This window comes from Megalops cyprinoides, chromosome 10 (assembly GCF_013368585.1).
Source record: "Megalops cyprinoides isolate fMegCyp1 chromosome 10, fMegCyp1.pri, whole genome shotgun sequence".
Lineage (NCBI taxonomy): Eukaryota > Metazoa > Chordata > Actinopteri > Elopiformes > Megalopidae > Megalops > Megalops cyprinoides.
In genome coordinates this window covers 26,368,457-26,392,066 of record NC_050592.1, presented here as the reverse complement: position 1 = coordinate 26,392,066, position 23,610 = coordinate 26,368,457, and the positions used below count along the sequence as shown (strand labels likewise).

Genomic DNA, 23,610 nt, shown 5'->3' with positions numbered 1-23,610 from the left:
TCATGGTCAGCAGGAGAGACCATTCACATTCAGATGAGGAATGTCCCTCTCATGAGCTGTGCTCTGACACGCACTGTGTGTTTAAATATTCTGCAGTAATTAGGCGATACAAATACCTGTGTTTCCGTGAGAATACAAATACGCACACAGAGGAATATGCAAATACTCCTGCATTCATTATTCACGCTCAGAATTCAGACAGACCTGCACCGCTGAGACAGGATGTTGGACAGCGCTAATGAGAAGCAGCCAAGAATCTGGACTTGCCCCCAGATCATAGGTTCCATTTCAATGTGGAATACAACATAACCAATGATATTCTCCTCATTGGTAATATATTTAAGCTCCCTTTGCATCAGTAAATATCCTGTATAAAAAGGTGGGGATATATGAAATATAATATATAATTTACATTAAGAATTAAATCATGTAATGACACATTCTAGTGACACCATTCTAACCAAAACAAAATTTTTATTGTTGAATATACCATATTTGCTGTTGTATAAGATGTACTTATACAAAAACTACCTGGTGTCCTACACACTGATGATACAATTAGTCACTATGACAGCTGGTGATATATATATATATGTATATATATAACTCCATACATTAATGGTTACTCCAGCTGTGCCAGCCAGCATAAGTTTTAATGCTTACATTTTCCTAAAAAAAACTCTCCCTTTATTCTAAACAGTACAGTAAACATAGGTTCCTCTGGGACAACCGCATCAACACTTTCACTATTTGTTAGCTATGATTTAGCACATGATCATCCACAGTTTAGTCTCTGTTTTTTTCTACTTTCAAAACCAACTGCAACTAGCATTTGACTTTTTTTGGTTGTGTGAAAAAACAATGCTAATTCACAACTGCACATTATCTCTTAGCCCCATTTTCTATACATTTCTTGGAGAAGAAACTACAATACTACAGAATTATCTTTGGAGGAGAAGATATTCTTAATCCACATGGCTGTTGTGGCTTTAGAGAAAATCCCTTCCTAGAATGATGAATTTACTACAATTCCCAGCATCCAACAGCACCAGCTGTACTATGCATCCCTTGCTTTGAAAACGGAAGCCTGTATGTTATGGATGTCTGTACAGAGCATAATTATTGCTGAATGAGCCATTACTGTGCATTATAAGCACATATGTTTTTACATTTGGGTGTAACTAGATTCAAGCTATGGACATAATTCAAATGTAATAGTCATTCTCAACCATGTGACAACTTGTTCCATATACAAAGCATTTTAATTAAACACATCTCACACAGCAATGTTTGACATAAAACATTTGTTACTCACCCAGGTATTGAGCTCACCTAGGTAATATCAATGACGAATACATCAATGCCTGAAATGAATGAAATGGCTGGATATAGCCTGCACCATGCTAAAATATTATGTCCTTTCATTATGCAGATAGGCTATATCATCATAGAAAGATGACTGTAGGAAGATATAAGCTGTTTAGTCTGTGGCATTTTTGGTCAGCGACATCCAAATTCAACTTTATATATTTAAACAAAAGCGGGAAATCATGATCAACAAGACTAAGAAATACATTTTTTTCTGATTATTTGTACTTGGCCTGATGAACTCGTGTGATGTTGCAACATAATGTTCAGCTACATGAGACTTATCTCCAGAGTATCAAGTATTAAAATGCACATATTATAAATGTAGCTAGCTAACTGTATGTTGGGAGTGCCACAATGTTTAAAATTTTGCTTATCAATGGAATTTTACAGAAACTTACATTTGAACCATATATGAACCATAGGAGCTGAGTAATTTTCATATACTTGTACTAAAGTATATATATATACGTATGTATGTATGTATGTGTGTGTGTGCGCGTATGTATGTAAGTATATTAACAGACGTTAATGAAGCACAAAATATACATATAATTCATTAATGTCTGGTTCTGTTATGATACAAGTAAATATGTATGTATTGACAATTCGCCAAAGTGTTTTCTTTTCTAATCATATCCTTCAAAAGCCTTTGCGCATCTTACATGATGACAAATATTATAACTTCAAGTCCAAATATTTTTATTGTCATATTTATGCTTAATGTGATAGGCGTACATATTAATATTTGTCCATGCTGCTCATACATTTGCCCCGTGCCAATGAATTAACAATTTACCACACAGGTACAGGCATCAGAAAACAAAAGCTCCACACAAGGTCTTTGTCAATACGCCAAAGCCCAAGATAAATGCACTTCACAGAAAAAGGTGTTGTGGGCTTGCCTAGATTTGTGGTGGTGTTTGCCCTCTTGCTCTGTGATTCTCTTTATGTGATACTCCAGTGAAAAGCTTTTCAACACAGGTGTAATTTGACCCCTCTAAGAGTCAGACTTTCAGAGATAAACAGATCTGGTTGCTGAGTAAAAGGTCGGCGCTCTGACATCCTCAACACTAAATCCACTCTCCCTTGTGGCCTCCTGACTTCCCTGCGTGAGCCTGATGGTAATTCTGCCCAGCCCGGACCTGACAGAGCCTCACACAGAGGGGGGATGGTACTGACGCGGTGACACAGATGGGTCTCTGAGTGCCCAGCGGTTCTGGCCTCACCCGCCAGCCTGAAGATGCTGAGTCAACGTTCTCCAATGCCCAGTCATTGCTGACACACCAGGTGTATCGAAATCTTAATGCGATGATTGAGATAGGGAGAACACACACTTAAACGTTAGCTCTGAGGACAGACTGTGCATTTAAATCTCAAGGCAAGGATTGAGTTAGGGAGAACACACACTCAAACATTAGCTCTGAGGCCAGCCTGTTTTACTATGGCCTGGAGCTTTACTTCGAGGGCACTGCTCAAGCTTTCCGCAAACACTCACCCCCTACCAAAGTTAGACCTTTATTTGAAAATGTGGAAAGAAGAACAAAAAAGACAATTACAAAACAAGTGAAAGTTTCAGCCTGCTAAACATGGACGAACACTGAACTACCTGCCCTCAATGCGGATGCATTCAGCACTGACTGCCCAGCGTGTACCTCCCAGCCACAAAAGATACATTATATTTAACGCTTAATTTTACTATTTTCTCAACAGCATCTGATCAACTCAACCCAGAACCACTCCATTGCTGAAAGTGAACAGCAAACTGAAAATGTCCACAGCTGACACTCAGACACACTCCAGTATTGACTCAGTGAGAAACTGAGCCGTAAACCTTTCTCATTAGCCCTTAGACAGACAGGGCAGGGCAGTGACCCACAGTGTGCCCAGTGCAATCTCTTCACAAGCACCAAACCCACTCCTGTTGTAGCAATGCCACCTCTGACCTTGTAAATGATTCATTCCCTACTCTGGAGAGTGAATTCATTATTCAGCAAAGCTGAACCTGAGAAACCAAATGCAGCTGGAGGCCAATGAGGACCTGTCTGAGCAGTCAGCAGCTCTCTCCTCTGAGAGTCGATTGCTTTAGCCTTTCCCCGCTACTTCCGGGTAGCGCTTCACTTTCACACTGCGTAGGTTGATTAACAATGTCTTGTGGCCTACCACTGGTCACCAGGAAAGCTCTAGATGGAACAGGAGAATAAAACCAAAGGCTGTTTTTTTCTGCAGCACTTCCTCCATTTCCAGATCATTCCAGGGCATCATGGCACAAACATTAAGGTAACAAGAACATATTCTGTTTATCCATTAGAATGAAATACAATTTATGTTTTCAGCCATTTAAATTCTGAAAGCTTCTATTAGATTCGCACAAAAGCACTATTCTTTACATCCAAGCCTTAGATGTTTTTTTTATCTTGTTAGGTTAAGATTAGAAATGAATGTTTCATTGTCATAGTGACCTACAGTGTGGCCTGATAATTTTTCCCCTTTTCAACAGACAAAACCTGTCACTAGCTGGGCTAACATGGGCAAAGCACGAGACCCTTGTTAGGGAGAATAAGACTGGGTGGGAAAGCTAGTCAAAGGTCATGTTTTAGGGGGTGAAACGGCACAAACGGCATGCAAAATTTTGCACAGATGCTCACTCATAAAATCATCTAGAAGGCTCATCTTATGCATTGTTCTCTCTATATCAGCCGATCAACAAACCACAAAGGTTAGTGAGTCTGCCCACATTATGCCAATGATCAGAATTTCTTGTCATGTGAAGCTCATACCAGGTGAATACTGGATCCATCAAAATCTTACTGTAACTGTAAAGGTATAGTATAAGATGGAGATTCTGTAAAGTAACAGTGCTAAACACAGACACTGTGAGGCACTGAAAAGTGAAAAATACAGGCAGTTGAGATGTAGCGCAAAACAGAGACAGATGAGGCAGGGAATAATGAGTTCATGTCCCTGTGCCAAATAAATTTGCTCTGCCAGGCTGTCACAGCTCGCGTCACGTTAGCATTAAATCACCTTACAGTACTGCTCACCCCCAGTGACATCTTTACTGAACCACCTTACAGAACCGCTCACCATTGGCCCAGTTACAGTGCATGTGCATGTGCGTGTACATGTGTCACTGTGTGTGTATGTAGTGGGGGGTGGGGTTGTATAATGAATGCATGTCACATAATCTCCATCATCTTTAGAAACATATTACACATAGCAGCCTCACGATCTCTCACACTCGCCTGCTGTCTTTCCATCTCTCTTACTCTTTCTCTCTCTCTCTCAAACACACACACACACACACACAGAGAGCACTTACAATCCAGGTGTTTTTTCTTGGGCCCCATCACCTCGTGCGTGGTCGCTTTGCAGACAGCGCGAGCCACCTCGGACCCCGTGAGGCTGTACTGAGCAGCGGCGATGCGATCCGTCAGCGTCTGTCCCGACATCTTCTCTCTTTGGCGTCACCCCCGACAATTAAACGGCAATTTAGCCCCCGAATGAATAGCAAGTGTTTCGCCGGATTCCAGAATGTCCTCTCAATATCCTCTGAGGATATGGCCTTATAGATATAAATAGCTGAAAACACTTGCAGGCACAATTAATTATAATGGTGTGTTTTCAACACAGAATTGAAATGTAAGGTTGGTACGTATTTTGTAACATGGATAATCATATGCAAGGTTGCGTCGCTCTCGCCTCTTGGGTGCTGTTACAGCGTTTATTCTAGCACCTTTGTTGATGCGTTCCTTATGTAATGACTTCTTCTAGCATAAAAACCTATTTTCTAGCCCCCGTATAATAAATGTGGGGAGCAATTGATCTTCATGCGACAGTCCTACGTTTTTCTTCGGACTGTAGTATCGATATTCGTTCAACAAATATTAAGCCCTTTTCACACATCCATATGTATTTCCCGTTTTACAGTGATGTCTGTGGCTGTCAAGTTTTATGCATCAATTTTCTTTAAAAAACGACGCAAAAAAGCAAAGGAGCGAATGCGGCCAGTTGAAGACCGTTGTCTTTAGAGTGTTAATAAAATGACGGTTGATGCTGGCTGATGCTGATCGCTCGGTGTCACCGTCTCCTCGGGTTGACGGAATAATCTTCGCTCGGACCTGTTTTCGCTGCAGAATTACAGAAAAACAGCCCGCCCGGCTCTACGCATCCCCCGCAGAAAGCAGACGCGCCTTTCCCCCCTGTCCCCGCGTCTACACCGTGCGATGCTAGCAGCAGAGGAGAAGGAAGATGGTGTTTTAATGGATTCGTATCCCCCTGTTTATTTATTTATTTATTTATTTATCATCTCTCTCCTCCCCCTGGTATGAGTCAGGTGACACGTCATTTACAAACCGGTAACATCCCCCTACACCCCCTGGCGCGCTCTTAAAGGGGAGTGCGGTCACCCGCACGGGTACGGAACGATGAGTGGTCTGCGAGATGATTTCCTGAATGGTTTTAGTTAATCCTTTATTAGAATCAAGATAATGTTTGTTAAAATTTTATTATGGGTATTTAAATATGGAATTTACATTTCCTTTTGACTATATATACACAAATTCCGTTTTCCCTCAAATCATAATTTGTTCCTCCATCCACCCTTCCTTCAATATCCTTACAGTTTATGCATTCATTTATTCACAGATACTATTGTTAACGAAATATATGTTGTTATTTCACATGATATACTTGAGCCTACCTACCCCAAGTTACACTGCCTGGGACATTACTCTCAAAAGTACGGTTATGTGTCAATTTTCTCATCGTTCACCCCATAGAACTCGTAATATTCAAATACGGTTCCTGTTGCTATCATCACTTACATATTACTTAACTATATGTGTATTACTGTGCACTATTATTAATTGTGATAACCGTAATTGTATTACTCCTCGCTATATTGTTAACGGTTTACTGTCTACTTTGCTTACTCTTAAGCTATATGTAGGCCAAGGACAACAAATTGACCCCAACCCATGGGATGTTGGCCACCTCTGAATACTAATATAGGTTTGCCCTAAGCCAAGGAGAGTCAATCAAATAGGCAGGTTTATCCATTGTAATATATGATGGCCAGAAAGCTTTGAAAATGCTAACTCCTTCCCAGGAAACAGGTCAATTTCACACAGCATTGACTGTCCAAATTAGAAAGCAGTTTACCTCCTCTGTTGCACACAGGATCTTTATACAATCTTAGTAGACTCCTGTGGCAAACACATATGTAGATGAACTTGACATCTGAAAGCAAAAATGAAAGGACAAATATGATTCTTTTAGATCCTTAACTGACATTATGAAAGACATTAGATAACACACTCGTCCCATGACCAGATTAGCAGGTTAGGAGTTCAGGAGCTCAGAGGTGTGTGTCTTCCTGTTAGTGCCCACCCTGTACGTATGAATTCTTTTTTGTGTTTAATAATAAGTTGAGGAAACAAGAAGACGGAGAAACCACTGTCGCCCCTTTTCTCCAACAATGAGCAGAGGGCAGGGAGGAAGAGTCAAACCTTGGCAGACAATTAGTGAATGGAGATAAGAACATGGCTGCTGCTTTTTCCCCAGTACTTAAATCAGTCCCAAGTGTATTAACTCACAGCACACTCATTAGACCCCTGAGAGGACAAGAACAGTACTGGGTGACAGCAGCTGTGTTTGTGACTTCTAATACAGGAAGAGAGAGTGCTGATAGCGGAAGAGAACCAGCATCCAATCAGAATCACAGTGTGAGTCACGTAACCCCTGGCCCTTATGAACAGACAACCTATGTTTAACCGATATGGGAAACAATGTATAATAATAGACACTATGCATTTATTTTCAATTTGTGGCAAACAAATGCAAGATAACACAATGTCATTCACCCCATCTAACAAATGAAACAAAAAAAACAAAAAAAAAAGTTTTTGAAACAAAAAACAGTTTGTTTTTTGGAACAAAAAAGAATTGCACTTTTGCCACACTGATGTTTCTTTGGCATATTAAAAAAAAAGCTTTTCCATAGAATTCCATTAATCAAACTCAAGCACCTCTAGGAAGGAAGTGGTACTTCATCACTTCCTCACACAGTGCATGTCACAATAATGAGTATTTATATTGTACTTCATGTGTCAGTATATTTAAATGTACACATATTTACAGAGTATTAATATTTTAGCCAGTTTTTGTGAAAAATGTGATTTCTACTCCTTGTTCAAGAACATAATCCTGCCTCTAACATTGTGCCTATTGGGAAGTAGGCCTCTGCTCCTGACATTTTGAGTATTTCAAGACATTCGATTTATTAAATGTAAATCGCGTCCCAGAGTCTCTTACTGTATGTAGTGAGTATTACCAAGATGAGCAGCATCATTACAATACCACCCTTATCATCATCCTCTGCAAACCCTAACTAAAAGCAATGACCCCAAACATTAACACGACCCAACTCAACTGTTACCTGGATAATGATGTCACTATCCACCCAGCAGCCTGCAAAAGGGAGACAGAGACAAGACAGGCAGGCAGGCAGGTAACAGACAGACAGACTTGCATTTAATGATGAGGCTTCAAGATGAGTGGCCCTGGAGAAGACGTGGGTGCACAAAGATCTTCAGAGAAAATGGCATCTTCAGAGAAAAATACAGCAGGGATCCTCTGATGGTCTGGGGGGGGGGGGCAGGGCTTGGGAGGCTAGGAGATGGGATCTGTGAGGTCACTGCAGGGGGGGCGGGGGAACCAAGAGGAAAAGAGGACACCTGGCGCAGGGGTTATCATGATAGATCTTTTATTTAGTCACAACAATATGGAATGATCCAGTGATCTTCACATGGGCCTCCAGACTCAAACAGAAGGAGAGTTTTAGTCATCACAGCTGCCGCATATATACAAGTAAAATTCATTTAAATTAAATAATATAGCCTTTGAAAAGTACAGTACAGTCATTATAAATACAAAAAACAAAATATACAAATTGTTTTTGTTTCCTCTTTTTTTCTGAGGTGGTGTTGCTGTGTGGAGTTCTTTTTCGGGGAGGGAGTTCCTCAAGCACATCATGTCTTGATGAGGCCCTCCAAGAAGTCCTTTTCCACCATCTCCTCGATGTTCTGCCGGGCGCGGCTCCAGAACACTTTTTGGCTCTCCAGCTTGCCGTCCTTCGCGGGGAAGGGCGCGCTGGGGGTGGGGCTGTGGGCGGGGCCGGAGCGGCTGCTCACCTTGCTGTTGAACACCTGGCTGAGCAGGTTGAAGAAGGGCAGCAGCTGCTCCATGCTGCGGATCACGTACAGGGTCAGGAGCAGGTGACCCGGCTCCCAGGTCAGCGTCCGCCCGGAGATGTCCTCCTCGGGGTTCTTCTGTGTGGTCAGACAGAGACGGGACACGTTAACGCGCTGACCCGGGAGACTGACGCACTCGCACAGGACAGAGATGCACTGATACAGGACAGAGAGACGCGCTGACACACAAAAGGACACGCTGACACAGCGGAATAACGCACTGACACAGTAGAGTGACACACTGACGCAGGGGAATAATGCACTGACACAAGAAACAGACACACTGACACAGGTGAATAACGCACTGACACAGTAGAAAGACACGCTGATGCAAGTGAATAACACACTGACACGGGAAAAAGACACACTGACACAGGGGAACAACCCACTCACACAGCAAAGAGACGCAGTCATGCAGCAGAGAGACACTGATACAGTTATAACAAACTGACACAGGAGAGAGATGCACTCACATAAGAGAGAATATATGGCTGTGGTTTGGTGGTCAGCTGTGTTACACGCAGGGGTCAGCAGCATTGGTGTGGGGGGCCGCTTACCTTGGCTCGTTTCCTAAGCAGCTTAGCCAGTCGAACCACGTAGGGCTTGAACTCTCGCTGGTGGGTCCCCTGCCTGCGCACCTCCAGCCCCGAATCGTCCGACGCCTCCGGGATAAAGGCCCAGCGATACCTGCGACCCAGGAGAAGCTGTTTACATACACGGTCTCAGTTCAGAAGGGCAATGCTGTTTTCCCTTCCGCACGGACAGGAACAGGAGGAGAGAGAGGGCACGCACATCTGGAACTGCGGCAGGCTCTCGGAGGGCAGGGCCAGGGCCAGGTCCAGCAGCTTGCAGGCCGACAGGTATAGGTTGAGCCAGCGCTGGCTGTTGTAGGACGTGGAGAAGCCGTTTCCTCCGGAGTATGTGGTCTCCAGCCCGGCCACAGACGGTCCCGAGGTCCTGAGGGCACAGCACAGTGCTTCATGCACACGAAAAACACATACCTGTGTCCCTGAAATGTGCTCTCTGATGAACCCCGATTTTAAAATGGCTTGATTGCATAATGCACCAAACAAAACACTAAATACTCCAAGTACTTTAATGTTCAGGTCAATTAATCTGCCACAGAAAGCTCTGTCTCTTTCTGAATGTCTCTTGTAAAGTAAAGGTCTTCCAAACTATGGAAATTTTTTAAAACCACTGAATTGACAGGAAGAACTCAGTTCCCACTCATTCTTTGGATTTTCAGGTACTGAGCAAAAAAAGTGTCTGTTTTGTGTCCCTGCTGGTGCAGCCTTGAAGTAGTCACCATGGTGAAAGAAGAGGAAAAAAGTAGAAACCAATGAGGCTTTTTTAAGTCCTGTGAAACACACTCAGTGTCCTTCTAATGATCTGTGAAAGCTTTCTTTGCTAACAAACCAATGGAAAATTTGAGTGATGATGTTTCAAGAGAGTGTGGTGATGCACAGTGAGGAACAGACAGACAGACGGACAGGACAGTGCAGCTCCGGTTACCTGGTGATGTCCTCATCTGCGATGAGTTCCTGCTCCATGAGTAAAAACACCTGTACCTGAGAGCGGGAAAACAGGTGACCATTATCAGCACAGGGCCAGCTGTCTATGATAGTGTGTGTGTGTGTGTGTGTGTGTGATGGGTGATGTGTGTGTGTGTGTGTGTGTGTGTGTGTGTGTGTGTGTGTGTGTGTGATGGGTGATGTGTGGTGTGGTGTGTATGTGATGTGTGGTGTGTGATGGGTGATGGGTGATGGGTGATGGGTGATGGGTGATGTGTGTGTGTGTGGTGTGGTGTGTGTGTGTGTGTGCGCGCGTGCGTGTGTGTTTCTCACCAGCTCCGTGATCATGGTGGGCCACAGTGAGGTGAGGTGCTGGGGCGACATGCGGAGCAGCAGGACCCTGAAGAACAGAAACACCTGAGCGTGGAGGATGGGCACCTGGGGCAGACGCAGGCTCTCCACCAGCCGCTCTGAGACACAGAGACAGCAAAGGGTTAAACATCCCACAGCACCAGGACAGTCAAGGAGAGAGACAGAGAGTGAGAAAGGGTTAAACACCCCACAGCACCAGGACAGTCAAGGAGAGAGACAGAGAGTGAGAAAGGGTTAAACACCCCACAGCACCAGGACAGTCAAGGAGAGAGACAGAGAGTGAGAAAGGGTTAAACACCCCACAGCACCAGGACAGTCAAGGAGAGAGAGACAGCAAGAAAGATCTCTTATAGAGGATTATTATTTTGTTCAAATTCAGTTTCTCAGTAAGGGGATAATCACTGTTTTTCCATGTTTTTATAATGTTATCTATCATCATGTCCATAAGTGCTTCGACAACACAACTTCTCTTGTCATGCAAATACAGCACAATGAAACTGAATCTGAAAGAGAAGGAGGGGGAGAGACAGACAGGAGAGATTGCACAGATTACAGACAGTGGAGATGGTCCAGGTGATGGAGACAGGAAGACAGGACCGGTGCAGGAGGCCGCAGTGTGACAGATGCTGCTCTCTCACCCTGGATGTCGGGCAGGTACTTCTGGTACTGGTCCACCTCGCTGCTGTAGATGGTGAAGGCCAGGCGTTTCAGCAGCATGGCCCTCTGCTCAAGCTCAGCGTCGCGGTTCGTGAACAGGTTCAGAGAGCTGCTCTGAGCTACAGCCACACGCGCTGCACAGGAAAACACACCAGTCAGAACAATCCACATTAACCTAAGTTATTAATACACACACACACCTTTGCCAGATGCATATGCACACACACATTCATGCAGCACCAAATCCTTTAGAACAAAAGGTTCAAATAAAGTTTGATGGGGGAGAAGTGTAGCATATTGGTGAGAAGCAGGGCTCGAAACCAAAAGGTTGCTGTTGTACTCTTGGGCAAGGTAATTAACCCAGAATTGCCTCAGTAAAATATCCAGCTGTATAAACGGATAACATGCAATAATTGAAACCTATGTAAGTTGCTCTGGATAAGAGCACCTGCTAAGTGACAATAACGTAATGCAATGTAATGTAACATATTGTAATGTCCTGTGGCACGTGTATGTGTATGTCTGTGCGTGTGGGGGGGGGGTTGCACTCACTCATCAGATCTCTGAATGTGGTCTTATCGTGGGTCATCAAGTGGTCAATAATGGCCCGCCAGCTGGAACACAGCAAATTAACATGGTCAGTCCGAGGTCACGACCCCGAAGTCACACGGGACCACACAACAAAGAGAGCTGCGGTCCAGTAAAGAGGTCACGGCGGGGTCACGGGGGCGGGCGGGGGGTGACACTCACTGGCTGACGCAGGAGGCGTCCATCTGGAAGAAGGTGTGGTCCATGAAGAGGTCGAAGGCCTCCTTCTTCCAGGCACGCCGGGTGTACTGGTACCCGCTGAGGCTGCTCAAGAGCTGGATACACGCCCGGTAACTGGGGGCATTGTGGGCACTGCCAAAACGCACAGACACAGCCAGACACACACACACACACGGAGTATACCATGAGCATGGGGTTTATTATAGCACCACCGGTTTGCTTGCGGAGACAGTGCCGCGCCCTCACCTGTGGTTGCGGAGGTAGGGCACCACGTAGTGCATGATGTTGACCAGCAGGGGGATCACTCTCTCCTTCTCATCGCTATAGAACACCATGTCCAGCAAATGGGCCAGCACCTGGAACACAGCAACTTCAAGTTTTACCGCGCTGCACCGTGCCAGTCCATCGCACCTCTCAAAACCACAGCGCACTGCTATGCACACTTTACTGCGTCATCACAACGCACGTCTCAGAACAGCACGCTGCCGTGAAACACGAGGCTGTATCCAGTGTGGACAGCGTGGTGGGAAACAGCTGTGGCTGTAGCAGTGATAACAGGGGGACTGCAGCCAGTGTGGGCGGGACTATGGGAGAGTGGGCAGGCCTATACATGAGTGGGTGGGACTGTGCGAGAAGGCGGAGCTTTGGACAGTAAAGAGGCAGAGGGTGTGGGTAGGGCCTGGGGTGAGGAAAGTGTGGCTACAGTAGTGATAATGAGGGGACTGCACCGAGTGGGGGGCGTAGCAGCAGGCAGTGTGAGTGGGACTGTGTGAGAGTGGGCGGAACTGCAGACACTGAAGAGGCGGAGAGTGTGGGTGGGACCGTGAGGAGAGGACAGTGTAGGAGGGACTGCGGACAGCAGGGCATTACCTCAGCCAGCAGAGTGAGGGCGTGGACGCTGTACACAGACGGAGTGAAGCTGGACGCCTCCGTCACGGTCAGCATCAGGTCTGCAACACAAACAGACCGCACCGGCTCACAACTAATGTTCAACCAGAGGGCGTTCTGAGAAGCACCCATTACACTGCTGCGTAGAGACAGTACTGCCACAGACAGCCTATATATGGAGCAGACACGCAGCTCTTTGTGTTTAATACTGAATGTCTGACTCTGCCACTGATGTAACTGTAGGTGTTCTGATTTGTGGGTTTGTTGTGAATGAGCGCTTCTTGTGGGTTTTTGTGAATGGGTACTTCTTGTGGGTGATTCTTGAAAGGGATTGGTCGAAAACTGATCACCCGCAACTGGATAGCAGTAGAGACAGTACAGGAACCTCCTGTTGCCAGCCAACATGCCAAGGCAGTGCGGAGGTCAGAAAAAGAGCAGGAGCTGAATATCTGTTCCTGAAATGGAGTGTATGTGGTGACGCCGAACCTCCTGCCCTGGGGGCCGTGGGGCCTGTCAGCTCCTGTCAGCCGCTCTGCGGGCAGCGAGTCAGCTGACCCCCTGCTCCAGGTCTGCCGCAGGTGCGGACAGCGCAACCACCCCCTCCCACCCCCGGGACCCGAGCGCCCGCAGGCCATGTCCCCGCCCCCATCCCCAGGCCCGTACCCTCCACGTCGGCCTCCAGGCTGGCCCCGTCCACCACGATCTGCGGGGACGGCTTCACTTCCAGGTTCCTCCGCAGCCAGGTGGTCTGCTCCAGCGAGGAGCCGGCGATGGTCCCGATCGCCTCCACGATCTTGTGAGTCACGTCCTGCAGTGAGGAGGGGGTGGGGGTGATTAAAAATAACAGCACATCACGACTACACACCTCTACTCTAAAACAGATTTGTTCATTATATGCCAACTCATTTTCCCAGAAGCTTGAATAGATATTAGTGAATTTTCTGCAAGCACAATACATCTGGGTGGTAAAAAGTACTGCACTGCATAGGAGAGCTGGAGTAATACTCTGTTGCAAGTTATGAGCTTCAAAGTATAAATATTTAAAAATCTGAAGGGTATAAAATGCAAGTTTAACTCTTCCGTGTAGCAGTATCTCGGTTGACGTATTTTCGTTTAGAATGGAGAGAAGGACAAAGAATGCCAAAGAGCCAGAAGAGGGGAAGAATGGTGTGGGAGAGGACAGAGAGGGGCAGAGGGTTCAGGTTTAGGCCCTGGACAGTGGGAGAGGGGGGTTCAGGTTTAGGCTCTTGACAGTGGGACAGCACTATGTTTGGCACTGACGCCTGTTCATATGTGGTCAGTGCTGACATGTTTGCGCAACCTTTCATGCGGCTTCATTAGATACACTGCGTAGTCACCTTGGGTAAGAGCGTCTGCTAAAGGACGATGATGTAATGTCATGTAATGAGTGCTGCACTCACCTGTAGCTCACGCTGGTCCTTCTTGTTCTCCAGGTTTGGGTTCTTCAAGATGAACTCATTGAGAATCCTGGGAAATACAGAGGCAGACATGCAGGTGGACACATGTGTGAACAGTCCAGCTTCTCTCAAGATCACGCAAGTCTCCGTTTCCACAGTGTGTCTCTCTACATTTCGTCTCTGCTCGGAGTCAAAGAAAGTAGACTGAGAAGGGACAGAGGAGCTGGTACAAAAGCATAGAATGTGTGTTCAAGTATCCCTTTCTGAGTGCACTGTATGTGAGTGTATATGTATTTATTTGTGTAAGGAAATAAATTTTTGTTTATGTTTGATGCCGTAACACTATTAAAACTCAATATTAAATTATAAGATCATAAAAAACAGACAATGCATACTATATGATGTGATTGAGACAATTCACATTTAGCTGAAGCAAGAGCACACTAGCTTACCCAAAGTGAGTTATAAGACACGATTCACAAGAAAATACACAGAAAATAACTGCATTATAGAATGTATCTGCGAAATGGAACATTCATACAGGTTTTGATACATTCATGACTACAATTTTTGCCTGATAAAATACAGAAAGCAGCAAGCGCGCACTTGTAACAAAGTACTGCAGGTGCATGAGAGGGATAATGGATAAAAAGTCAACTCCTGCACAGATGCTTCCATGAATCACTGTGCTCTTTTATTAGACAACTGAATCATCATGATCCAATTACATGAGGTCCAGGGAAATGTTACAGTACTTCAGGTCCTCCAGCGTGTGGAAGATTGGCATCCAGACTTTTTTTCTTTCTCTTTTATGTCACTGTGTAGGTATGCATAGGCCTACTGACAGGCCTTTTTAAAAGAAGTTGAGCCCTGATGTAAAACACTTAGCCGTTTCCTGTTCCCACCCGCCACTGGGTAAGTGATATTTTCCTGTGTTAAATGTTAAATAATGCATTAATTGCACACAGTAAGATTTTTACTGGTACATTATGGACTGTACAGCCCTTTATTTCCTGTTCTTTTTGCATAGTAGCAGATGATCCGATGAAAGATATGATGAAACATTAGCGATCGTCTAATAGAAAAGCAAGGCGATTCGTGCAGAAGGCAGCGAGCAAGAGTTGTCTGTTTAAACCCAATCAAATGTGAGAGTTTGTCATGACCACTCATAACATAAAAATCAGATAATGACTGGGTAATTGCCACCGGCAAATCTCTAATATCTTTGTGCACATTATCTTTTAGACAGAAATGACTGTTGCTTTACCATTTTAAAGAACTGGTAGATACCTTGTTCAGCAGGTGTATTATCAAAAAGCATGTATGTATGTGTGTTTGTGAGCATGTATGCCTATGTGTATATTGATCATATGTATGTACTCGAGTATGTGTGTGTGTGTGTGTGTGTGTGTGTGTGTGTGTGTGTGCATGTTGTGAGAGGCGTACCCCAATATCAGGAACTGGCCTGGGGAGGGCAGCCCCAGCTGCACAGAGTCCTTGAGCAGAGCGAGGAGGGAGGGCCAGCTGTCCACCAGACTGGAGACAGGGATCCTAGGAGGGCGAAACTGGCAGGTCACACACTCAACTCCTCCCACATCCCACCTGTCCCCTCCTGCTTTCCCACAGCCTCCTCCCCATACTACATTCACCTCCACCCACCATTACATGTGTGTCTTCTCCCACACTAAACTCATCTCCACCCACCATTACACGTGTGTCTCCTCCCACACTATACTCATCTCCACCCACCATTACATGTGTGTCTCCTCCCATATTATACCTTTCCCACAACACATCTCTGAGCACTAGCATCTGTAAAATGGTGGTGGTTGTTGTTACCTTCTAATATCACACTGGAGCAGTGCTGAGGTTTGCATTGGTTCGTATTCACAGTACCAGTCAAAAGTCACCTGACTAAGATAATGGGAAAAATGCATTCAAAGGCATTTTGATCTAAAGACTTACGCTTAAACGCTTGAAATTTGTTTCTCAGACATACTGTATATAGTGAAGTTGATACCTATGTATGAAATTCTTTCTAAAAAATCATTTTAAGAAATACTTCATTGGCTACTTTGAAGAATCTAAAATGTAAAATAGTTTGATTTGTGTAACACCTTTTGCTTACTGCATAATTCCATTTGTGTTATTTCATAGTTTTAATGTCTGTACCATCATTCTGAAATGTGGAAAATAATAAAAATAAAGAAAACCCTTCTATGAGTAGGTGTGTCCAAACTTTTGACTGGTACTGTATATTTGTATTGTTCTATTTGTTTTTGTTTTATTTGTATTATTATACACACATTCAGACATCACTTATAAAAAGTGGGATAAATTTATTACAACTATCAATGTGTAAGACCCCCTCTCCACTGCAGAGCTGTACCCAGGCTGGCATGAGTTGCAGCCAAAGCTGGCTGACCCGGCACAGCAGCATAGCATTCTTTCCCCTTGCGCTACCCACATCCAGAGCTGTCGCAGTATAACACAATGTCAGAGTGAGTGCTGGCGTCTGTCCAGATCGAGGCGGCTGCCTAGATTTCATCTGCAGTCCAAGGCTGAGGCACACCACATTATTTCTATCTAGCGCTGGTTCTTTGTTATCAGCGATGGCGGTTTTCGCCCTTTGATGTTCGTCACCTACGTTTTTAGCACCAGTGGAACAGCTGTAGTTACACAGTTTACTAACTCCTCCCCCAGCTCGATTATCTGTAAGCCTGCAGTGGCTACGCCAGCAGTCAGAGCCAGAACAACAAATAAGATCACAGAAAGCCACCTGGAAACAGCAAAGCCAACATGGTTTCACATCTGCAGTGGGATAGGGGTAAGAATGGACCGGAAGAAGGTCTCTGTCACCTCTGTACGTAGGCGTAGAAAAACTGCAGCATGCAGACCTCCAGGGAGAGATGCTTCTGCGCAGACAGGGTGAGAGAGGGAGATGGAGAAGAGAAAGAGGAGGCAGAAAGAAGGGAAGACAGGAGGAGAGTGGAGACAAGGAAGGAGAGAAAAGACGAGAGGCAGCAGTGAGAAAGGTAGAAGAAGAGAGGTGAAGAAGAGATGGAAAAGGGGAGATGAAGAGACAGGTGAGATAAAAATGGGAGAGAGAGGAGAGAGAAGAAAGGACAGACACAGAAGAGGAGAGAGAAAGACAGAAAGAGGAGACAGAGGGGGGAGAATGTGAGTACAGCATAATTATTATTCAGTCACACAAGTGCAAAATCTATCACTTTAAGGAAGGAGCAACATGTTACTACAGGACAGATATCAATATGTGATTCATATAATACCACACATCACAACATTTCACTCATTAAAACATAACATCCAAACCCACATATTCTGACAGTAAGAAAACATTACTGAAGGGATTTTATCATGGTATGGAGTGATTCATGTATTACCGGAGTCACAAAACACCACTTTCAGTGACTCTCTTAATAGCAGCCTTAGACCTTCTATTTAACTTTACAAGCCTACAAGGTCCAGTCTAAAGTTATCTATTAAACCAGGAAACATTCCCTGGTCCAACAGTTTGTCCTCACACGACTCCTCTGACTCAATTTGCTGAGTGCCAAGCCAGTGCACAGCTGTGCAAGGCCGATCAATGAATCACACTTGCAGGGACGTATCATAGGATCGGGAAACAATCTGCATAATGGAACCTCCCCTTTTGACCAAATATGGATTGTCTGACACTATAAGGACAACCCCTCTGTGGTAGCAGAGACTATAAAGAGGCCTCAGAACAGTAAAATGGGCGTCCCTGCCCACAGTAGTGGGCACTAAGTCTACGTTAAGTGATTGCAAGGTAAGTTTAATTTGTTTGATGATAACAAAATACACTAATATCACACCATTCCTTTCTGAAAATATAAAACAGTCAGAAATGAGGTGCATTATAAAAATTATGGTCTGTTTTAGTCTATTATGCTATCCTACAGCCCCCTCTATTGGTTGCACCTTACACAGTTTGAAGAGGAGGTGATGTTTCAGCCACAGGTTTATGGTGAAAAAGAGCGGTCAGTACAGGAGCGGGTGCCTAAAAATGCGTTCAGTAAAGGACAGCCAATGCTGCGGTGTGAGCCAGGCTGTGCTGTCGGCAAGGGGGCTGACCTTATCTTTGGCAATAGCTGGCGGCTGTTTCAGAACCTCCTTGACGGTCTGCATCACGGTCTCGGTCCGCATGGCGCTGACCGAACGGACCAGCTCCACCAGGAGGAGCTGTTCGTCACTGGCTGCAGGTATCACCTGCGGAACCAACACAGACCCAACCACTCAGAACCAAAACTAACACCCACACAAGGACTCACAACCAAGCCAGCACATCTACGATTGTTTTTTTGATAAACCAAATTGTTACCCCCCTTTTTCAGGTATGCTATCCAGTTTGAAAACCCCCTGCCATAGATAATCCTTTCGCCAAGCTTAATCCAAATCCGTCCATGCATTTTTCGCTTATCCTGTTCACAGACGTTCAAAAAAATGCACGCTACAAACAAGAGACACACAAAGCCTATCATGTAGCCATATCTCCATCTAGTGGTGGCTCATAGTAACTGCAGATTTAAAGTCTGCAGATTTCTGTCTTTACATTTACATTTATTTATTTAGCAGACGCTATTATCCAAAGCGACATACAAAAGTGCATACAGTAAGTCTTTCAGAATACTGTTAATTCCCTTTGGCAAATTTTCTTATTATTTTCTTTTTCTTATCGCTGCGTTAGCCGTGCCCCTCCAAGCCCAGCCCTGGTCCTCTCACCTTGTTTCGAGACGGACTCTTGGCGTGTTTCCTCTCGTTCCAGACGTAGGCGATGGCAGCCATGAAGTGAGCTCCGTGGTTCATGGATATGGGCCCTAGCAGCTCCAAAATCTGCTGTCTGAGGTTCTGTGCGGCAGAGGGGGTGGGCATGTCAGCGTGTGTCACTTCATACCCTCATCACCCAAAGGCACAGCACACAGGAAACCCCTACTGAGCAGGGGAGAGGGAGTGCGATTTGAAACCGTAGCAGGACGGTACCTTGGTGGAGCCCAGGTTGATGTTGGAGGTGGAGCAGGCGGAGGCGGCGGCCGGGCGCTCCGAGCTGTCGGCCAGGTAAAGGACGCTCCAGAGCAGCGTGACGGACGACATGATGGTGTGCAGGATGGACAGGATGCCGGCGCGGGCCTCCGCCAGGTGCTTCTGATCCACGCTCACCTGCAGCTATGAGACGGAGGAACGGATGGGGGAGAGAATCTGAGACACTGTACTGTCGGTGTTAAGAGTACAGGCATAAGTGCTGAAGGAAACTGCTCAGGTTTTTGCTTGTACATGTATACTAGACAAGGCTGATTGTGCTCAGCCCAGGTATATAGGTGAAGGTATATATATATATATATATTGAGGATGGCTGTGAGCGGTTTCCCTGTGTGTTTGTTCAGGCATAGGTGAGGTGGATGATTGTGACTGGTTCAGGTATGCTGGTACAGGCTGTGGTGTTGAGGGGTGGCGCTGAGGACTGGGCTCTCTCACCTGGTGGTACTGCGAGGACTGGTCCAGCAGGCAGTAGTGAATGATGGCGGTCACACCCTCCAGCACAGTGAGAATCAGGTCAGGCGGGATACACAGTGCCATCCAGTGGGGCCTGACGTAAGGACATGAGCATGGAAGAACATTTAAATGACCAAAACGGCGCACCTTGGCTTGTCAGTTTGCCCCACCTAACAGTGAGAACATGGTTTACGCAGCATCTGCTTTCATTACCAACTATATTTCAGTGGGTCTCTGATTCTTCTACAAATCCTGGTAAGCCATCTCCATTCATTCATATCTTTCTGTGTGAATAAACACTTTCAACAGTGTGACATTTACTTTGATTTCATTTTGTGGTTCTAGAGCTCACTGTTACTGATGTTACAACCTGATCCTGGCAGCCTACATCATATTCCTATATTACACTTATCATTAGCCCCCAGTAACTTCACCCACACACAGAAGTGACCTCACTTTTGCACGGGATGTGACAGTACTTTTTGCAGGAAGCAAAATGATGTATTGAGCTGAACGAACAGGACAACTTGCACACAGAGTCACAGAGTAGATCAGAAGCCGCAGGGCCCCCCCCGGTGCGGTACCTGGTGTCGGACAGGCCGGTCTCGTAGCGGTACTGCTGGATGAGGTTGTCCAGGTTGCGGCAGAGCTGCAGGGTGACGGAGGCCACCACGCGGCGCAGCACCTTGCCCATGTAGGGCAGCGTGGCGGTGATGAGGCCGATCCACTGCGGGTGCATCTTGCAGGTGTAGTGCTGGTGCAGGGCGCGGATGACGGCGCAAAGGAACATGCCCTGCGCCGTGATGGGCTGGCCCTGCAGGTACTGCAGCGAGGTCATTGGCTGCTGCGGGTTGACGTGCTCCACCTCCCCGAGCAGCTCCAGCCCCGCCCCCGGCCCCGCCTCCCCGCCCTCCTCGGGCGGCGCCATGACGCGGCGCTCCAGCACCACCAGGCTCTGCAGCAGCCGCAGCAGCTGCGACTGCACGGCGCTGCAGCCGTCCAGCTGGTCCTCCGACAGGTTGACCACGCTGTCCTCCGACAGGCCCTCCTCCACCGCCGCCAGGTTGGCGCCGCCGGCGCGCTGCTCGTGCCACTTCTGCGCGCTGAAGATGGTGGAGAGCAGGCAGTGGAGCACCACCTTCTGCACCTTGCACTTGGAGAGCACGTCGCAGATGAAGCTGGAGAAGCCCTTGGCCGAGCCCTCGGTCACCTTGGAGAGCTCGGTGAAGAGGAGGGTCAGCACCTCGATGCTGGTCAGCTGCATGCTGCGGTTCCCCGCCAGGTCCTGGGGCGTGGCTGCCACGTGCGTGGAGTAGTAGCTGCGCAGGAAGTAGAGGCAGAGCGAGATGAGGATCTCGATGAACATGGCACTGCGGAAGGAGTGGGAGTGCGAGTCCTGCGGGATCAGGCTGTAGAAGTCCTTGCCCATGACGGAGATGCGGTGGCGGGCCAGCAGGTTCTGCAGCAGGGACAGCTGCGGCGTGTAGGTGTTGTTGATGCTGGTGGTGGAGATGGCGCTGACGAAGGCGGCGGGCGAGGCCTTCAGCATGGCGGCCACGGCGGAGAGGGCGTGCAGGGCGCGGGAGGAGTCGTACAGCTGCAGGTAGAGCAGCACGTGCTGGTAGAGCGGGTGGATGTTGAAGCGGGCGGGCGAGGCGGAGCGGCGGGCGCTGGGCGAGCCGGCATCGCTCTCGATCTCCGACACCTCGCCCTCGCCGCAGCTGTACCAGTTCTCCAGGTCCAGGCTGTCGCCGAAGAAGATGCCAGGCTGGCGGGCACGCTCGGCCTGCGCCTTGCGCTGCCGCTCCTCCTCCTTGCGCCTGCCGCTCTTCTTCACCTTGGGCTTGGCGCCGGGCGACTTGTCGGCCAGCCGCTCCATGATCTTGCCCTTGAGGCTGAGCTGGGTGCTGCTGTGACTGCGCTTGCGGCCGCGCTCCTCGGCCTGCGGGCCCGGCTCGGCCGCGCCGTCCGGCAGCGTGACGATGGACGGGGACGAGCTGTGGCGCGTGATGCTCTCGCGGGGCTCCTGGTCCGGCGTCACCGACAGGTAGTCCGGGGTCCTGCCGGGGCCCGCGGGGCCGGGGCGGGGGCCCGGCTCGTCCGGCGGCCCGGCCGACGTGTCCGAGGAGTTGGAGCTGTCCGAGTCGGTCTGGGGCCACGCCTCTGGGGGCGAGGGGGTCTGGGGCGGGGCTTCCTCCGCCATTCTCGCCGCCCTCTCCACCAGTTCAGCCAGCAGCGCTGACACCGCTTCCTCCACGGTCTCCTCCGCGGGCGTGGCGGCGAGGTGCTCGGGTAGGGACAGGGCGGGGTCTGGCGTGTCCGCGGCGTGACGGCCATCCTGCTCCTCGAAGCTGCCGTTGTCGATGGTGGAGGACTGGGAGGCGCCGGACTCTGAGCTCTGCGGCTCCCCCCGATGGTCGGGCAGGGGGTAGTCGGTGCTAAGCGGCAGGTTCTCACTGCTGAGGCTCAGCAGAGACAGGCTGTCGCTGAGAGGGTTCACCGTCAGGCTGAAGGGCTCCATGTCGTCGAGGGGCGGGCCACGCCCATGCCCCGAGCCCCCCCTCGTGCCTTCCTCTGGCATCTGGACGAAATCTGATAGGAGAGGCGAAGAGGTTAATAAATGACTCATAACTTTTACATTACATTTTTCACATTTAACAGACACTCCTATCCAGAGCAAGGTTAGTAGGTTACAATTTTATCCATTTATACAGCTGGATATATACTGAGACAATTTTGGGATATGTACCTTGCTCAAGTATTCAACAGCAGTGCCCTAGCAGGGAATTGAACCAGCAACCTTTTGGTTTAAAGCCCTGCTCCTTACCACTACGCCCTTTTAAAAGAGAACAGACAGGACAGAGGGGACGCGGAGCACTCACTGTCGGAGAAGCCCATGTCCCTCATGTAGATGGGCCCGGAGGCATCTGGGTCCAACGGGTCGGGGAACGCTCGGGTCCAGTAGCGCTGGGCCTGCACCCGCTGGATGGACACGCGGTGGGTCTTTGGGTGCAGCAGCAGCAGCAGCAGCGGCTCCAGCACGCGGGCGATGTCGTGCCTCTGCAGGACCTGGTTCAGCCACGCCCTGCCCACTGCGCTGGCCGAGCCGTCCCAGTAACTCAGACTGTCCAACATGATGAAGAGAGACCTGACAGAGAGAGACAGCGAGAGAGAGAGCGACAGAGTGTGATCCAGAGCATTAGAGGGAGGTAGACAGATTGAAAGTGAAAGGTAAAAAGGGGGGGAAAACATTACTAAATGTTATGTGTTTGTTAGTCAATGCACAGCCAGAAAGCTGCTCTGTCATTTGCCTCTTATTGGGTAGCTAGCTGAAACCTTTTAAATATGTGACCAATTAATTATGTCTGGTCCAACATTTCAGGGCACAGTGCAATCATTGTTACAAAAAAGCTAAGTGCTGAGTGACGTAAGAGGGTGATTAAGGGCCTACCTGTCAAAAGTGCGGTTAAAGGGGGAAGACTTGGTGATGTTCAGGTCTCTGGTCAGATGCCAGAGAACCGAGAACTTCACGTGGGCCTCCAGACGGATTCTCTGAAAAACCAGAAAAAAACAAGAGATATTAATGTCATATTGCAGCTAGATAACCTTTACTCACATTTACATAACCCTTATAGAGTGCACACACAACCCTTACTTACACAACTTTTACACAACACTCACACGGGTTTTAGAAAACTCTCATGGAAGCTTTACATGCCAGCATGTGACATACCATATTCCCCCTGTAATATGGTTGCCAAACTACGTGACGCATGTATCTATAATGATTAAATACAGTTAGTACCTACTAATAGTCTATCTATGTGTGACAGAATTTGTACT

At 47.4% G+C, this 23,610-nt stretch overlaps 2 protein-coding genes across 6 annotated transcripts in view; both read right to left on the bottom strand.

The window, feature by feature from the left end:
• The window catches only part of snap91a (synaptosome associated protein 91a), a 34,818-nt gene extending 29,175 nt beyond the window's left edge, over positions 1-5,643 (bottom strand). For all 4 annotated transcript variants that reach the window (XM_036538872.1, XM_036538874.1, XM_036538875.1 and 1 more), the window contains exon 1: positions 4,691-5,643. In XM_036538872.1, coding sequence (XP_036394765.1) covers positions 4,691-4,820 — 130 coding nt within the window. In that variant the 5' untranslated portion in view covers positions 4,821-5,643. The remainder of the gene's footprint in view (positions 1-4,690) is intronic.
• Positions 5,644-8,184: 2,541 nt separating this feature from the next.
• Positions 8,185-23,610, bottom strand: part of dop1a (DOP1 leucine zipper like protein A) — a 29,835-nt gene continuing 14,409 nt past the window's right edge. For both annotated transcript variants that reach the window (XM_036538485.1, XM_036538486.1), the window contains 21 exons: positions 23,219-23,319; positions 22,650-22,915; positions 20,352-22,359; positions 19,750-19,861; positions 19,258-19,440; positions 19,000-19,125; positions 18,352-18,486; positions 17,095-17,150; positions 15,682-15,786; positions 14,239-14,305; positions 13,481-13,625; positions 12,800-12,879; positions 12,176-12,285; positions 11,912-12,061; positions 11,714-11,775; positions 11,143-11,295; positions 10,466-10,602; positions 10,134-10,189; positions 9,414-9,578; positions 9,179-9,308; positions 8,185-8,699 (listed from right to left, as the gene is read on the bottom strand). In XM_036538485.1, the coding sequence (XP_036394378.1) occupies positions 8,400-8,699; positions 9,179-9,308; positions 9,414-9,578; positions 10,134-10,189; positions 10,466-10,602; positions 11,143-11,295; positions 11,714-11,775; positions 11,912-12,061; positions 12,176-12,285; positions 12,800-12,879; positions 13,481-13,625; positions 14,239-14,305; positions 15,682-15,786; positions 17,095-17,150; positions 18,352-18,486; positions 19,000-19,125; positions 19,258-19,440; positions 19,750-19,861; positions 20,352-22,359; positions 22,650-22,915; positions 23,219-23,319 (4,647 nt within the window). In that variant the 3' untranslated portion in view covers positions 8,185-8,399. The remainder of the gene's footprint in view (positions 8,700-9,178; positions 9,309-9,413; positions 9,579-10,133; positions 10,190-10,465; positions 10,603-11,142; positions 11,296-11,713; positions 11,776-11,911; positions 12,062-12,175; positions 12,286-12,799; positions 12,880-13,480; positions 13,626-14,238; positions 14,306-15,681; positions 15,787-17,094; positions 17,151-18,351; positions 18,487-18,999; positions 19,126-19,257; positions 19,441-19,749; positions 19,862-20,351; positions 22,360-22,649; positions 22,916-23,218; positions 23,320-23,610) is intronic.